Source organism: Impatiens glandulifera, chromosome 1 (genome assembly GCF_907164915.1).
Source record: "Impatiens glandulifera chromosome 1, dImpGla2.1, whole genome shotgun sequence".
In the NCBI taxonomy this organism is placed as follows: Eukaryota; Viridiplantae; Streptophyta; class Magnoliopsida; order Ericales; family Balsaminaceae; genus Impatiens; species Impatiens glandulifera.
In genome coordinates, this window is record NC_061862.1 from 151,689,127 (window position 1) to 151,707,249 (window position 18,123).

The 18,123-nt window shown below is 33.8% G+C and overlaps 1 protein-coding gene across 1 annotated transcript; it reads left to right on the forward strand.

Annotated features, from left to right (window-relative positions):
• Positions 1 to 14,745: 14,745 nt before the first annotated feature.
• LOC124915437 (anthocyanidin 3-O-glucosyltransferase 2-like) lies at positions 14,746 to 16,287 on the forward strand. The gene has a single exon (XM_047456153.1). It carries the CDS (start codon positions 14,794 to 14,796, stop codon positions 16,255 to 16,257), a length of 1,464 nt encoding a protein of 487 aa, XP_047312109.1. The 5' UTR covers positions 14,746 to 14,793; the 3' UTR covers positions 16,258 to 16,287.
• The last annotated feature ends 1,836 nt before the right edge of the window (positions 16,288 to 18,123 follow it).

Consider the following 18,123-nt stretch of genomic DNA (forward strand, 5'->3'; position numbering starts at 1 on the left):
AGTTTCCGTTTCGCTAAGTCCATCCCGTTTCGTTAAGTCCATCCCGTTTCGCAAAGTCCCTCCCGTTTCGCAAAGTACTCTACGTTTCGCTAAGTGCCCTCCCATCAGATTGATTATATTTTCCATCTGTTTCTTTAGCAACCTTAATTCATTTCTCAATTGAGATTGGTTTGGTCGGTGGATGGATATATTTGAAATCAAGATTGAACAATTTTGTAATTTGTTAAGGTTGAATTCAAAGATTTATAACGATGGGATTAAGTAGAACAAGGATTATATAATGCCAATTGACAATATTTTAAACAAGCATTAAACCTCAATTAACAACATACCAGTACCATAGTTCAATTAACAACATATATTACAACATAGTATCTATCAAGCTAAAGGTTCATATTGTTGAGATGATGAGTCATGCTGCTTAGATGATGAGTCATGCTGCTTAGATGATGAAGCTCGTGCAGTAGATGGTGCAGGCATCACTGCTTTGCATGTTGCCCTATTATGTCCAAGCCCATCACATGAGCTGCATCGTCTCGGGATCTTACGGACCTCACCCTGGGATGACCTACGCTTTGTTTGTGGCCTGCCTTTCTTAACCTTCACATTTGGTTTAAGACATGAACGTTGCTTGATATTTTCGGGAACATCCCAATTTTCTTCATCACCGGGAGGATAACATGTCTCGGCATATGAATTTATCCAACACTCAGTTGTGTAATACCTGTGTGTAGGGAAAATATAACGAATTATTAATTGGTTAAACAGAATGAACACGTGAGCTAGATATTAATACCTTGAACAGAAGTCATAAGAAACCAAATTCCGACTACGGGCAGCAGCCATTGCATGCGTACAAGGAAGACCCGAAACTTCGAATACTCTACAAGTGCAGTTCATGTCTTTCAAATTGACTTTGAAATGGGACTGATTGTCATGCACATAAAACTCGAATCGGTTAAGCGATTGGACTGTATAGAATCTGGCCTTCTCGAATCCCTCACGTAACACCTTCTCATAATTTGGAGATAAAACTTCTTCGTGATTAGACGCTCTTTCTCTTCTATCGTTAAACCATTGTTGTATTGTGAATCTTAAATACTCAGCCATTTCTGAAATGGGATACTTTCTGGCTTCCCTGCTCTGACTATTGAAACTCTCAGCATAATTGCTTGTCAGTTGATTGTATCGCTTACCGGGAAAAAATGCTCTACTCCATCTTGGGAACCCAATTTCTTCCAAATAGGCAGCAATCCTGTGATCTTTAACCTTGATTTTCTCAAACCACCGATTAAATTCGTGGATAGTGTATGCCCTTGAAGCCGAATCAAACTCCGCATGACACTTATCACTTTTAAATTTGGCCACAATATTCATCTTTATGTGATATGTGCACGCGCCGTGGTCTGCTTCTGGGAAAACAGCGCACAAGGCATTAGCGATGCTTGGGTGTCTGTCGGATACGAAGACGAGATCATCAACTAATCCAATTGCGTCTCTCAGTTTTTGCATGAAATAAGTCCAGGAGTTATTATTCTCTGAATCAACAACGCCGAATGCGACAGGATATAGTTGCTCATTCGCATCCAATGCAATAGCCACCAATAATTGACCACCCACCTTGTGCTTAAGAAAACTAGCATCAACACATAATACAGGACGGCAAAAGGATTTGAAACCCCTAATTGAGAGGCCTAGGGACATGAACATATACTTGAAGTGACCGAGCTCGTCTGTCTGTATGTCGGTTATGGTACCAGGATTACACTTCTCCAACATGTAAAGGTATGATGGCAGTATTCCATAAGAATCCTCTACCGTTCCTCGCACCGCTATTAAAGCATTTTCCCTTGCCCTCCATGCCTTATTATAAGTCAAAAATATCCCATAAGTTGTCTGCATGTCTTCAATTATTTTCTTAGGCAAGTGGTTATGATGATGGTCCATGTACTTGCTCTTCACGCACTGCCCAATAACCCATGCTGGTGTTTGCATTTTTTTCTTGGGCCTCGACAAAGTCGAGCATGAGTGTTGATGCTCAAATGTCCGGATCTCAAACATCTCAGAAAACTTACCTTTCACAGCCCGCAAGCTCCACTTGCATGTCTCATCCAAACATTTGAGTTCCCAAAGATTTTTCCTTGACTTCTCCACTTTGAATTCAAAATGATTGGCCATCGCATATTTATATAGAGCAAGTTGAAGTTCTTTTTTATTTTCAAAGAACGAACCGACTTCCAATACGGTTTCACTAGTTAATGCCATCGCAAATGTGGGGTCTGGCGGTGATGTGTCTGTCGGGTCTGTCGATGGTGTACCCATTGAAGATCGTCTTGCACTAGATGGTGTACCCATTGATGATCTTCTTGCACTTGTTGGTGTACCATTTGATGCCTTTCTTGCACTAGTTGGTGTACCCAATGATGATCTTCTTGCACTTGGTTGTATAGGTATTGATGCTTTCTCACCACTATTAACATGCAAGTCCTGAGTAAGTGGGATGTGAGGCAAAGAGGTTTCTCCGGCTTCATTTTGACTTTCAACAAAGAATTCCAAGGGTACAACAGGTGGAACAAATTTCTGAGTAAGTTGTGGTGGTAGTATACTTTCTTGAGTTGGGTATGTAAGTAGTGGTATCTTTTCTTTAGTAAACGCTGACTTCTCCACTACAGATACACACAATGGTGACACTGTTCGACCCAAAATCAAGCGTGATAGATATGTGTTCAAATCCCCATCATTATCAATAAAAACAGGTTTTGGATTTCTGATATTCGGAATATCATACTTCACTTGGAGCACTAAATCGTATGCTGATAACTGGAGATTAAGTCTATCGTAGAGTATATCAAGTAATTCAGCATAACGAGTATTTTGGGGTAGATCAAATGTTTTGATTGAAGATGCATCAAAATACAGTATTCCATCAGCATCAAGTTTCCACTCTCCATTATAGAAAACGAAAACTTCAGCTGCAATATAAAAACATGATTTGATTTAGAGACGTATAATTAATACTTCGCGAATCGAAAGGCACTTAGCGAAACGGGAAGGGCTTCGCGAATCGTAAGGCACTTAGCGAAACGGGAAGGGCCTCGCGAATCGTAAGGCACTTAGCGAAACGGGAAGGGCTTCGCGAATCGTAAGGCACTTAGCGAAACGGGAGGTAAACCCTAACCAATCTCAGAAACCGAACATCAATAAAACATGCTTCAAATAGACGTACCTATTGGAACAGTGCTCGTGCACGTCGTCGAGCTCATAGTGGATTTCGAATGAACTTCGCCGCCGAGATCTCCGCCGAGTTCGTCGCCGCCGCCGGAGATTAGAGAGAAGGAGGAGAAGAGCGGGAAGAGAGAGAAGGAGAAGAAAAGAAATGAAAAAAAAGTACGGAGGTTATATTAAATAGTAAGGGCAATCTAGACATTTCACATATCGTCACTTCGCGAAACGCTAAGTGACTTAGCGTTTCGCGACGAGGGCAAAATCGTCCAAAAAAAATAAAATCACCACGAGCGCAATTAAATTATCAAAATTCCACCAGGTCAAATAACCCGGTTTGCAAGGTCAATTCGTCAAATTTCCCCTCTAGTTTTGGTTGTGCGGAATTGAGGTTTGAGAGAGAAGAGATTGAGAGAAAGATGAGAGAGAAAGCAATTTGGGAAAAACTGATTTTCTATTAACTGGAATTAGGGTTATAAGTAAATTAACAATTACAATCAAGTCCTCGGATTTTTATTTAATTACAATTTTATCTATAACTTCTTAATCATACTAAACTAACATCTAATTAATCTTCTTACATCCCCTCCTCAAGATGAAATTCTTGCAGATTTAGTCTTGTCTTTAGCTCGGCTAAATGACTTCCTTCGACTGCTTTCGTGAAAATATCTGCGACCTGTTTTTTTGTTGAAATGTAGTCTAGAATGATGAAACCACTTTTGTATTGATTTCGAACTATGTGACAATCAATATCTAAATGTTTAGTCCTTTCATGAAATATTGGATTTTTTGTTATATGAATAGCACTTTGATTGTCACACCAAAGTTAAATTGGTAAATTTAATTTTATGTTGAAGTCTTTTAATATATAAGTTATCCATTGTAACTCACATACTGTATTTGTTAGACTTCTGTATTCTGCTTCTGTAGACGATCTTGAAACAATGCTCTGTTTCTTTGTTTTCCAAGAAATTGGTGAATTTCCTAAAAAAACACAAAATACAGTTACAGATTTACGACTTATTGTGCATGATGCCCAATCTGCATCTGAGTATGCTTCAACTCGTATTTCTTGATTTGACTTATAGAAAAATCCTAATGAAGGATTTCCTTTTAAGTATTTGACTATTTCTATTGCTGCTTCCATGTGTGATTTTGTTGGTTTTAGCATATATTGCGAAAGTTGTTGTACACAGAATATTATATCTGGTCTAGTCAAGGCTGTTAAAATCGAGAGTTTACGTAAAATCGTTAGAGCATTGTAAACTCGGATCGTAAACTCGAATCGTAAACTCGTAAGAGTTTACTTAAAAATAATATTTAATTATTAAATAATAAATAGCTCAAATTATTTTAAATTTAATAAATAAAAATTATTCAAAATTATTTAATAATTTTTTCATAACCAACTTTTATTCAAATAAATTTATATATTGTTTTATAAGTTAAACTAACTTTTAAAATATAAATCAACAATATTCTAATAAATTAGATATATCAAATATATTTTATTTTATTTAAGATTTAACTAATATATATATAAAAGAAATAAATAATTTTATTTAAATTAATAAGAATTTAAACTGAAAAAAATAAGTATGTTATAAAATTATAATTATTTATATATTTTTAATTTAAAAATTATTTTCAACATTTTATAATATAAAAACTTAATATTTATAATATATAATATAAAATTATTCAATCAACTATTAAATAAATATCTTTATTATATTATATTTTACCATAGTACAGTAGTTCCCACATAGACCTAATTCAGAGCCGCAGCCGTCGTTTTATCATCTTCCCCGTTTTTTACTCCCTCACTAAAATCTCTATACCTTCTTCTTTCACTGTGGTTCTCTTTCTAAAATCCTGTCAGTCTTCCATGTTCTTTTCTCTCGCATAGAAAGAAGTTACAGATCTACATGTAGACATGATCGAATAATGGAGAAGATTTGAAAGATCGCGAAGAAGGTAAGTACCATCATAATAGATCCAAGAGTGTAGAAAAAAGAAGAAGTAATATCGACCGATATTAATGATTTTATCGAGTTTGGCGATTTCACCGAGTTAACTTGCGATTTCATTACGATTTTATTCCGACCCGAGTTTCTTCAACTCGTGACTCGATCTCCATAAGTTAACTCGCAAACTTGAACGAGTTCACGAGTTGACTCGCGATTTTAACAGCATTGGGTCTAGTTATATTAAGTTATAATAGTTTTCCAATTAGTCTTCTATAGGGTTCAGGGTCAATTAGTTCATCTTCTTCTTTAGGTTCTGTTTTGAAACCTTTCTGCATTGGAGTGTTTGATGTTTTGCAGTTCATAAGTCCCATATTGTGTACAATGTCTAGAACATATTTTCTTTGATTAAGGTATATTCTTTTTGAATTCCTTGCTATCTCAATGCCTAAGAAATATTTAGCATTTCCTAGGTCTTTTATTGAGAATTTTGCATTTAATATTTGTTTGGTGTTTTCTATTTATATTTCGTCGTTTCCAGCTATTAGTATATCATCTACATATACTAGTAGTGTAGTGATTTTGTTCCCATTTGTTTTTATAAACAAACAATGATCATTTGCAGATTGTTTGTAATCTTCTTCAATAAGAGTTTTTTGAGATTTCGATATTCCATTGTCTTCCAGATTGTTTTAATCCATATATACTTTTTTTCAGTTTACATACTTGATTTAATTTTGCCTTTTCATAACCTAAGGGAGGTGTCATATAAACATCTTCTTCTAGGTTTCCATGTAAGAAGGCATTATTTATGTCTATATGATCAAGTTTCCAATTTTTGTAACTTGCTATGGCTATTAAAATTCGTATAGACACTATTTTTGCTACAGGTGCGTAGTTTTCATTGAAATCAACTCCATCAATTTGATGATATCCTTTTGCCACTAATCTGGCTTTATATTTTTCTATTGATCAATTTGGATGTATTTTGGTTTTGTATATCCATTTACATCCTAGTGCCTTTTTTCCTTTTAGCAATTCTGTTAGAATCCATGTATTATTAATTTCTAGGGATTCTAGCTCCTTTTTCATCGCCTCATTCCATTCAGGATGAAGACATGCTTTTTATAATTATTTGGTTCTTTATGTGTACTGATATTTGAAAGGAAGTTAATATATTCATTGTCTTTTGTTTTGGTTTGAAATTGGTATGTGAGTGGTGTATATTTATTAATGACTATAGGTTTAGTTGAACTATTTCCCACATAATCATTCATCCATCTTGGTGTGCATGTGTTTCTCCCACTTTTTCTTGTTTGAGGTATGATTTCTTGACTGTTTGTGTTTATTTCAGATTCTTGAGCATTTTGAGTTTCATGTTGTGTTTCTATTGTATTGGGGATGAAGTCTTCTTCATCTGTTTCATGATGAATTTGTTCATCATCATATTCATTTCCATTTTGAGGATTAATGTTTATTTCATCATCCTTATTTTTAATTATGTCATCTTTAAAGGGGAAAATGTTTTCATAGAATTTAACATCCCTTGAAACGAACATTTCTTCTGTTTCGAGTTCTATCAAAGTGTATCCTTTTTGGTTTTGTGGATATCCCACAAATATACATTTTCTTGCTCTTGGGTCAAATTTAGTTTTATGTGAAGATAAGTTTGAAGCTTAACATAAGGTGCCAAAGACTCTTAAGTTTATGTAATTAGGTTTAGTTTTGTATAGCATTTCAAATGGAGATTTCCAATCTAAAGTTTTTGAAGGCAACCTATTTATCAAATATGTTGCTGTTAATAATGAGAATGACCAATATTTTCTAGGTGTGTTTGAGTAAAACATTAAGGCTCTTGCTACTTCTGCCAAATGTTTGTGTTTCCTTTCAACTATGCCATTCTGTTGTGGTGTATAACTACATGTTCTTTGGTGTATGATTCCTAAGTCATGAAACATATTAGAACATGATTTATTTACAAATTCAGATCCATTATCGGATCTGATAATTTTTACACTTCTCTCAAATTGTGTTTGCACATAATTGAGGAAGGTTTTAATTTTGTCATAGATTGTTGTCTTATCAAACAACATGTATGTCCATGTTGATTTTGAATAATCATCTACTATAGTTAACATATAGGGTGTATTTATGATACATACTTCTTTGTATGGTCCCCATAGGTCAATGTGTATTAGTTCAAAAGTGTTTTGTTTTCTACTTGAACTAATTTGAAAAGGTTGTCTGTGCATCTTTTCCATTTCACATGATTCACAGTGTGATAATTCTATATGTTTATTTCCAATCAATAACTTCATCACAATTTTAGATGGGTGACCTATTCTAGCATGTAATAAATCAACATTTTTAGGTAAGGTTTCACCTAAAATTGAAGTTTCAAATCGTCTTATACCACCATCGTTATTACAGACAGTGCTAGAATTAGAAACTTGAAAACTAGAATTGTTTGCAGAATCATATGGTTTGGACAACATGCCTTTATTTAACAAAAGACTAGTTTCAATTGGATTGCAATATAAAAGAAATAAGTTGTTGCTTTCTTTTCCAATTGTAATTGTTACTCCTTCTTTAGTATCCTGCATCAAGCATTGATTTTCAAGAAATATGCATTTAATTTTGTTATCTTTTAATAATCTAGAAACAGACAACAGATTATATTTGAAATCTGAAGCATATAATACCTGTTTTATGATTAGGTTAGGTCTTATCTGTACCATTCCTATATGATTTATGGTTTTAATTGAACCATCTGGTAAGAACAATTTAACTGGTTCCTTTAGTATTTCTAGATTTGTCATTCTAGTCTTATCATGACATATATGATTACTAGCTCTAGAATCTATAATCCACACTAATGTCTCCTTATTATTTTCAAAATCATTTAAACTCATGCTGTAATTTAATACTTTAGTATCAAGGTTATGTGGAATACCTGCGGAATGTCCAGAGTTGTGCTTCATTGTTTTCCAGTATGATTTGAACAGTTTGAAGTCTTCCATCGAAGGGCTATTTTCTTCCTTATCCATAGGTGCATGAACTATTGATTGGGCATGAGCATGTGTCTGTTGTGTATTTCTCCTTTTGTCTTTTGGCTTGATCCACCAATCTGGATATCCAACAAGTTTGAAACAACCTTCTTTCAAGTGACCTTTCATATTGTAGTGTTTGCAGAGGAGTTTGTTCTTGTCCATTGCTGCTTGTTTTGAATTAATCATACTGCATACTTTCTCACTTGATTCATTTGTCTCAATGACATTCATTGCAGCATGAGAGTTATGATAGAGAATGTTAAGTTCCCTCTTCTTTTCAATATTTAGAACCATTGTAAAGGCCTTATGAACTGGTGGAAATGGATTAGAATTTAGGATCTGATCTTTAATATTTTCGTAAGATTCATTTAGACCTAATAGGAACTGTAACAATTTAGCATTCTCATCTATGAGATGAAATTTCTTAATTGCCCTGCAGCCAAGGCAATTTGCTATGTTTGAGCCATCACATTCACATTTTGGAAGTGAATTAATACCATCCATTTCTTCCTAGTATAACCTAATTTTTGAATAGTATTCTTCAGCAGTTAGGTTACATTGATTAATAGTAGAAATGTCTCTTGCTAGTCCATAGAGTGTTGGTCTGTTGTTTCCTTCATATTGAGCTTTGACTTCTTGCCATAGATCTTGTGTTGTAATCGTTCCTTCGAAATTCGTTCGAATTTCTTTTGAGATAGTGTTTAAGATCCAGGAACGAACCATGGTGTCTACGATCATCCATTGAGTTGCTCCATCATCGTCTTCTGGTTTTACACAGCTTCCATCAAGAAAACCGAGTTTCAATTTGGCTTGAAGCGATAGTTTGATACTCTTTGTCCAGGAAAAGTAGTTTACTCCGGTGAGAGTTATGGCGCTTAGAACAGTGTTTGAATTGTCAGCACCGTGAAGATTCGAAGGATCAACATTGTATTTTTTCTTCGCTGGAGCCATTTTTGATGTATCCAGTTCAGCTTCTTCTATCCTTACACTGCTTGATCCAGCCATTTTTAGTTTCTCTAAGTTTTCTTGTTAGCAATAGGCTTTGATACCATGTGCGGAATTGAGGTTTGAGAGAGAAGAGATTGAGAGCAAGATGAGAGAGAAAGCAATTTGAGAAAAACTGATTTTCTATTAACTGGAATTAGGGTTATAAGTAAATTAACAATTACAATTTTATCTATAACTTCTTAATCATACTAAACTAACATCTAATTAATCTTCTTACATTGGTTCAACATAAGAACGTGCCAGCTTCAAGAGGTGAATTTTTAGCTCAATGACCTAGAGATCATGGCAAAGGAAGACGATGAAGTTAGGACTTTGTCGACTTTGTTGTTTTTAGGTAAGTGTTAAAATGAACCAAAAACAGTTCTTTTTTAAATTTAAATTTCAAGAGATGGAATGTGTTATGTACCATGAGGTACCAAATGAAGAACACTTGATGAAAATTCCAATGCTGGAGACATCATGATCGGCTAGGAGAAAGAAGAAACAACCGAAAATTCTTTATTCATTTTGATTTTAGTTTTCAACTCAATCCTAATATAACTACTCCTATATGATTATCATAACTCAACTAGGTTATTAGAGGCTCAAGAACGTTAATACCTAATCAAATTCTATTTCAAGTTTTAATTTTGATTTAAGATTATAATAGAATGCTCACAATTAACAATCAATTCCTAGCTAATATATGATTACTACCTAGGAATCTAACCGTTAATCACCAAGAAATTCACATAATAACAATAAATCAAATGAAATTCTAGAATTAAACTTATAATTTAAAAGTTAGGTTTACAGAGATTATGGTTGCTTACAACATATCTAGTTTAAGAAGATTTGAAGGCAATAACAAGCTTACAACATAAGGTTTGTTTAAAGAGTCATTTAAAGTTCAACTTAAATTGAATGATATAACTTTTGAGTCAATTAGTACAACGCAAAAAATATGTCGGAGGCTCATTTTACGTTGGAGGTGGTTGAGGCGGTCATTAAGGGGTGCGGAAGTGATAAAGCGTTGGGATGCGACGGGCTTACTTTGACTTTTTTTAAGAAGGCATGACCTTTCCTTAAGAATGAAATTATGAAAACAATTGATTGTTTTTATGGATTTTCATCATTTGATAAGAGTTTGAACTCTACTTTGATATATCGCATTCGTAAAGCTCTAATAACTATTGATGTGAAGAATTTTAGGCATATCACTCTCGTTTTGTCATTCTATAAGATTGTTGCAAAATGTGGCCAACAGGTTGTGAAATGTGTTAGAGACGGTCATATCTAATAATCAGATGACGTTCATCAAAGATCGTTAAATCTATGATGCAATATTAATATTTAACGAGTGCATTGACTCAACTAATTCAAGAGGTGAAAATGTGGTTTTGTCAAGTTAGACATCGGAAAAACTTATGATCATGTCAATTGAGAGTTTTTATTTGATGTGATGAAAAAATGAGAATGGGTGTGAAATAGATTAGTTGAATAAGATTTTTCCTCTCGGCGGTTAAGTTTTCTGTCATTGATAATTAGAGTTCTCATGGATTTTTTGAAAGCTCTAGAGGGATCAGAAAGGTTGATTCACTCTCTCCTTTTTTATTCGTCATTATTATGGAAGCTTTATAAAAAATGATGTCTTTCACAGAAAACTCAGGACTCATCCGTGAAGTGAGTTGTGAGTCAAGAAGATATCATTTTTCCATATCACAATTTCTTTTTGTTGATCACACAGTCTGAATGGTTTATGCTACCTATTTTAATCACCTTCGATATATATTATGGTTATTTAGTGCATGTTCCGGTCTTCAAGTTAATCTTAGTAAGTCAGACATTTTTTTTTAATTCTATTTTGAATAGACAATGAATGAGGTTGGAAATATGTTGGAGTTTAGAATTAGTGGTCTTCTTTCAACATATCTTGGTATGCCATTAGGTGTTAAATTATGTTTTAAGGTCTCTTGGGACCCGATTATCACTAAAATATAATGTAAATTGTCTAGATTAAAAAGTAAAATAATCTTGAAAGGGGGTCAGTTAATCCTCATTAAGAGTGTGTTGTTATCTATGCCCACATATACGATATCGTTAGTCATTCTTTTTAAGAGTGTGGTGGTAAGAATGTAGAGAATAATGTTTAAATTTCTATAGGGATTTTCTAAATTATCGTTTAGTTATATAGTTAGTTGAGATAAGGTTAAATGTTTTATAGATCAAGGAGGTCTATATATTCGATAATCTTATTTATTTTAATAAAGCTCTCTTATATCAAAATGGTGTAGTAGATTTGCAATGAAGCCGAATAGTCTTTAGGCATCGATAATCAAATGTAAATATGATAATGATTGGTTTAGTTGGTTTACCAAAATGTCTAAATATCTAGTGGGGTGTTACATTTGGAGGAGAATTTATTCTATGTGGAAAAGTTTTCATGAATAGTATAGAATAGGGATGGGATTATGGAGGTTCAGGGCGGGGAATACATTTACCATCCCCGCTCCATTTTTATTTCAGGGATTGTTTTAATATTATCTCTGTCCCGTTCAGTTTCGGGGAATCCCCGCAAGGCATCGTTTATAAAACATTTTTTAAAAAAACAAAAAGTATACAATAACACTATATAAACGGAATTTTTAATATAATATATTGAAATTCTATATTATTATAAAGAAATAAACTTACAACTTTTCTAAAATATAATGAATAAATAAATATTGGTAATTTTATATATTTAATCGTGTTTATAGTGTTCAGGGTAAAATCGTGGTGAGATCGGGGCGGGTCGGGGTGGAGAACACAAATATCATCCCCTCCCCATCTCATTCGATTTCGATGAAAAACTGCCCCAAATGGGGCAATTCGATTTGGTTACCGCATGGCGGTTTCAAATTGTCATCCTTAGTCTAGATTCATTAAAGGGGTGGTTCTTTGATTTTATATTTTGGGACAATATTTGGTGTATTGTCAAAAGTCTAGCTACGACGTATCTTGAGCTTGCTTCCATTGCTATATGTAGAAATGTCATAGTTAAGGACATATTTGATACTCGGTCTAGTGGTTTATGTGGCCAAATGAAATAGAGAAGAAGATTAAACATTATAAAGACTTCGTCCCATAATAGAGTTTTACTTTTGGTATAGCACAAAGTGTCACCGTTTGAACAATATGTAATGCATTGGTAAGATATGGATATTTTCTATGTGGGGGTAGCCGAATTAAAAATAGAAGAAGATTAAACATTTTGGAGACTTCGTCCCATAATAGTGTTTTACTTTTGGTAGGACGCAAACAAGTGTGACCGTCTAAATAAGATGTTATGCATTGGTAAGATATCAATATTTTTATGTGTGGTATTACTACAAGTTGTTCGTTAAGATAATTCTATATAATTTTTGTTGGAAAAAATTTTGGGAGTAAAAAATTCCATCTAATATCTCGTTCTTTGAATGAAGCGTTATTCATGATGGATTCTAACGATTGATATGTGCGTGAAAAAATGTTGTATTATGACTAGTCGTATGTGTTACAAAGATGCTGAATCGACAATTTTACTTTTGGATTGTCGAATGATGACTAGTATTTGGAGTCTTTTATGAAGTATTACTAAAATTCATTGAGTGATGCCCGAATTTTTGTGTAGTTGCTGAGAAGTTTGGATTGATGCGACTAATATGGAAATACTACATACTTAGGTTACCGTCCCAATTATTTTTTGGTGCACTATCTAGTTGAAGAGAAATCGTTGAACATTCAATGATCGCAGTCGTCTAATGCGTATCATTCATAATACTATTATTATGACGCTTCTTAATATTCGTTCAGGAAAACCAATAGAGTCTGTCAGAGAGTTAATCGTTCTTTTCGAGAATTTACGAGCTCGATAACTTATTGAGTACCATTTTTTATTATTTATTTATTTATTTCTTTTCTTTTTATGTAATGCTTTTTCATTATGCTGTAACTTAAAATATGAAACTTTTTTTTAAAAAAAAAAGCTCGAAACAAGCCTCGAAGCCGATTGAAGAACCTTGGCAAGTTCTTAGGTTGACAATGACGAATATTTCTTAAGAGCGTTTTAGATCTCTAAATACCATTCCTTTCTAAATGACATATGTTAGCTATTTAAACCATTCCTAACCCTTAAAATTTTTTACATCAATAGTTTATAGAGCTTTATGATTGAAATATATCAAAGTAGAGTTCAACTCTTATTAAATGATAATAATTGATTAAAAAAATATATCAATTGTTTCCATAATTCCAGTAATAAGGAAATATCTGTCACATCTTCTTAAAAAAAAGGTTAAAGTAAACCCGTCACATCCCGGCGCTTGATATAGATTTTTTAAAAATTTATTTTTTTAATTTTATCTATTGTTTTTTTAGAAATTCTCCCTATGTTACATCACACTATCATTCTAATTATAAAATCACTTATTTCATCAACAAAATACTAAAATATCTCACTATATCTTTAAAAAAAAAATTATCATTCTACTATTTTTATTTTGAAAATGATCAATGTTATATATTATGAAATGAATATTCGTTTAAGGAAAACAACAAAAACATTACATTTGTAAAAAAAAATACACAAATAATACAAAATTAACGTTTGCGGTGAGATCTTCCAAAAGGGCAATGAGCTCTCCGACTGATATTCGTTTGAACCTCATATAATGTTAAAATTATAACATTGTGAAGGATCCGCAACAGTCGTTTGAGAATGTTGAAGGTTCAATAACTTTTCTCCAACTAAATTACCACAAAAAATAATAGGAATATAACCCCATTGTTTTAGACCCTCAAATTTAGTTGCCTCAATCCACGTTTCCCAACACGCACCAATGGTTCCTAACATAATCCAATAAATATCAGTAATACTCCAAAGAAGACTCAAAATACTAGCGACTCCCTTACAATATAAAAGGAGACGAGAGATCGTCTCAACATCCTTAAGACACAGACGACATTGACTAACTAAGATAACACTTGTGCATACATTTATCATTATACATTTATCGTTTAACTAATTCAACCAATTAAAAATACAAATAACATTTATCTAACCAGATATTTATAAAAAAAATCCCAACAAATCCTAAAGAAAACCCAATATGAAAATAAATCCCTAAGAGCAAGTTTGATGTTAAAATTTTTTTTATTAAAAGTTAATTTTAAAAAAAATAAGTAAAACCAATTTGATATGATTTGATAAAAAAAAATATTTTTTTTAGATATATATTATCTAAATAATCTTATTTTGGTAAATAATAAAAATATTTAAATAATGAGTAATTTGTTATATAATTTAATAAATAAAATTATTTTATTGATGATAAAAAAAATACTATGTTGATTATTTTGATAAAATCGAGAAATAATCATCAAGAGTGTCATCATTTTCCGACAAAAAGTTTGGTTTCATTCCAACTGTTATCGAATGAGTCTGACTTAAATATCCATCTTTTTACTACTATGAACGAAGACCATCGGTGACCGCCTGACCGGACTAGCTAGATCGACGGCGAGAAAATCTGCAGAGTAAATAAATTATGATGGAGAAGAAGATAGATCTGATTTTTATTCCAGCCCCAGGCGTCGGCCATATTGTATCCATGGTGGAGATGGCCAAGCTCATAGTCGCACGTGACCACCGTCTCTCCATCATCGTTTTCCTCATGAAACGACCCGGTGCCAATACCCACCTGGGCTCATTCGCTAAATCGTTATCCATCGACGACGATTTCGACCAAACCCACATACGATTCATTGATCTCCGTGAACCCGATCCAGACTCCGTCGCCAAATTCAAGAACACGGTCCCATTATTTGCCAGCACGATTGAGTTCCAAAAGCCGATAATCCGTGAAGCCATCACGACCGAGGTCATCGGCCGGCCCGATTCAGGTAAGTTCGCGGGGATCTTCGTCGATATGTTCTGTGCTTCTTTGGTTGACATGGCAAAGGAGTTTGATGTTCCTAGTTATATCTACAATCCTTCCGGGGCTTCTTTTCTTGGCCTGATTTACTATATGAGTTCCTTAAGAGACGAACAAGGGAGGGACGAGTCTGAATTTATGAAGTCGGACGCCTTTCTCGACATGCCCATCTTCTCCAATCCGTTTCCGGCCAAGATGCTTCCTTTAGCGTGCATCGACAAGGGTAGTGGCTCCACCCTGATGCTTGACCTGCCTAAAAAGTTTAGTTTGGCCAATGGCATTGTGGTAAATACATTCACTGAGATTGAGTCTCGGGCGATTAGAGTCCTCTCCGGCGATGAGAAGGTTCCACCAATTTATCCAGTGGGTCCGATTCTCAATCATAAGAAGAACGTGGGAGAGAAGCACGACGAGATCATGCGGTGGTTGGACAATCAGCCGCATTCGTCGGTGGTGTTCCTCTGTTTCGGGAGTATGGGCACATTCAAGGAGGCACAAGTGAAGGAGATCGCGGTGGCGCTCGAGCGTAGCGGGCACCGGTTCTTGTGGTCATTGAGAAGGCCGTCAATTGAAAACAAGCGTACCCTTGCGAAGGAATACGAGGACCCGAGTGAGGTCCTGCCGGAAGGGTTCTTGGAAAGGACGGGAGAAATGGGGAAATTGATTGGATGGGCACCACAAGTTGAGGTTTTGTCGCATAACGCGGTGGGGGGATTCGTGTCGCATTGTGGGTGGAATTCGACGCTTGAAGGGTTGTGGTGCGGTGTGCCGGTCGCGACTTGGCCGTTGCACGCGGAGCAACAGATGAATGCGTTCATACTGGTGAAGGAATTGGAAGTGGCGGTGGAAATTAAGATGGATTATAGGAAGAGATTTAGTGGATTAGAAGAAGACGACGACGGCGAGAATATCGTGGCGGCGACGGTGATTGAGAACGCGATTCGGCGATTGATGGAAGTTGGGAGCGAAAGGGTGAAGAAAACGACCGAGGAATGCCGGACTGCCGTGATCGAAGGAGGGTCTTCGTATGTCTGTCTAGGCCGGTTAATTGATGACGTCATCAACAACATTACTTGATCAATAATTTAATAATAACATTTTCATAAAAAAAAAAAAATCATATTATATTATTAGTCAAATAATTGAGAGTGGATAATTCATTAAAGTCTAGTTAACCATTCTAAAATATATATATATATATATATATATATATATATATAATAATAATTCTTAATTTTTAAAATATTTAAAAACAAATACGTCTCTTTAACCAATTAGGTTAATAGAACTTTATATTTTAAATTAAACACTAAATTTAATGAACGTAGAACATTTTAACAATATAAGTTCAATTTTTACATAAATAAATACTTTAGTCGGATTATGGATTGACACGCCCATAAATTTAAAACGGTTAAAAATAAAATAAAAAATGTTATATTTATGGTTCGAACTTATAACCTAACAAAATAAGTACAACCCTTTAACTAACTAGGCTAAATTCATCACTAAATTTGATGAACGCGGTGATTCATAAATAGTTTTTAATTGGTCATAATTCTCTTTTGACTCTGTGCTATAGATTTCACTATTATTAGTGATCAATAATGGAAGAATTTCGTCATATTTATAAAGATATGTGACATAATTCATATGGATATAGTAAATCTCGCATGAGTTACTTTTAATGTAGTATTTACATTTTTCCTTTTACTCGTAGTATGAGAAAGAAGTGGACTTTAGAGGTCAAACTAATTGAGTTGATGAATCAAAGTGTATCAATTATTTTAGAGATCGTTTTGCAATGTGAGAGTAAATAGATATTTGAGTCAGATTATGGGTTGACCCGCCCATAAACTTAAAACGGTTAAAAATAAAATTAAAAATGTTATCACATTTTTATCGTAATATTTTTTTCACGGTTTTTTATATTATTAGTCGTGCAAATGCACATGATACATGCTAGTTAGTTTTAATATTTGTTAAGTAGTTTGTTAATTATAATTAATTAATAATGAATTTCTTTTATATAAATGAGACGTAATTGTTTGTAGTAATAATTTGAATAATACAATTTTAATTTACATTTATTATTTTTCAAGATTTTAACAATTTTTGATAAAAGAAAAATAATACAACCTCAAACAAGCCCTTATTGTTAGTATTTTAGAGGGAAAATAAATAAGAAAAAAAAGAAACAAAATGATTAGGTTTATTGGCAGTATCAAGTATATATTCAATTTTGATGTGTTTATAGTTTATCATTTTATGTTGAATTTTTTTTATTTATTTTTCTTTATTCAATGTTTCTAACCTTTTTTTTTGTTATTGTCAAAAATAAAATGTAATGACTAATGATATAACGTGAATGGGAAATTTGATCGAAATGACCTTCATAATAGTCTTATTTCTAAAAACAACAGGGGAGAGTAAAGTTCGCAAAAGTAACCTTTTGCCCCTGGCAAAAGACAATTATACCCCTGTTAAAAATATTTTTCTTCCCTCTTCTCTTCTTTCCATTTTCTATTCCTTCATCCCTCTCTTCCTTCATTCTCTACGGCCATTAACCACCTTCAAGCAACGAGCAAACGAGCCACCTTCAAGCAACTAGCAAACGATCCCCCGCCAACGCCGATAGGTCCAAGCAAACGACGCCGAGACGTCTGCTTCCCCTCTCCCTGACGTCTGTTATCCCCCACGTCTGTTATCCCCACGACTGTAGCATTCTGCTGATGGATAAACATTGTTCATATTGTTTATATTGATCATATTATTGTTATAACTGAAAATATTATTTATATTGTTATAGCTGAAAATATTGTTCATACTGTGGTTATTGATTGCTAAAGCAAGCGTAGGCGACAATTGTATTTTCGTCACTGAAATTATTTTTTTTTGCCTGCGAAAAATACATTTGCGCCCGCGAAAATGCATTTGTGCCTG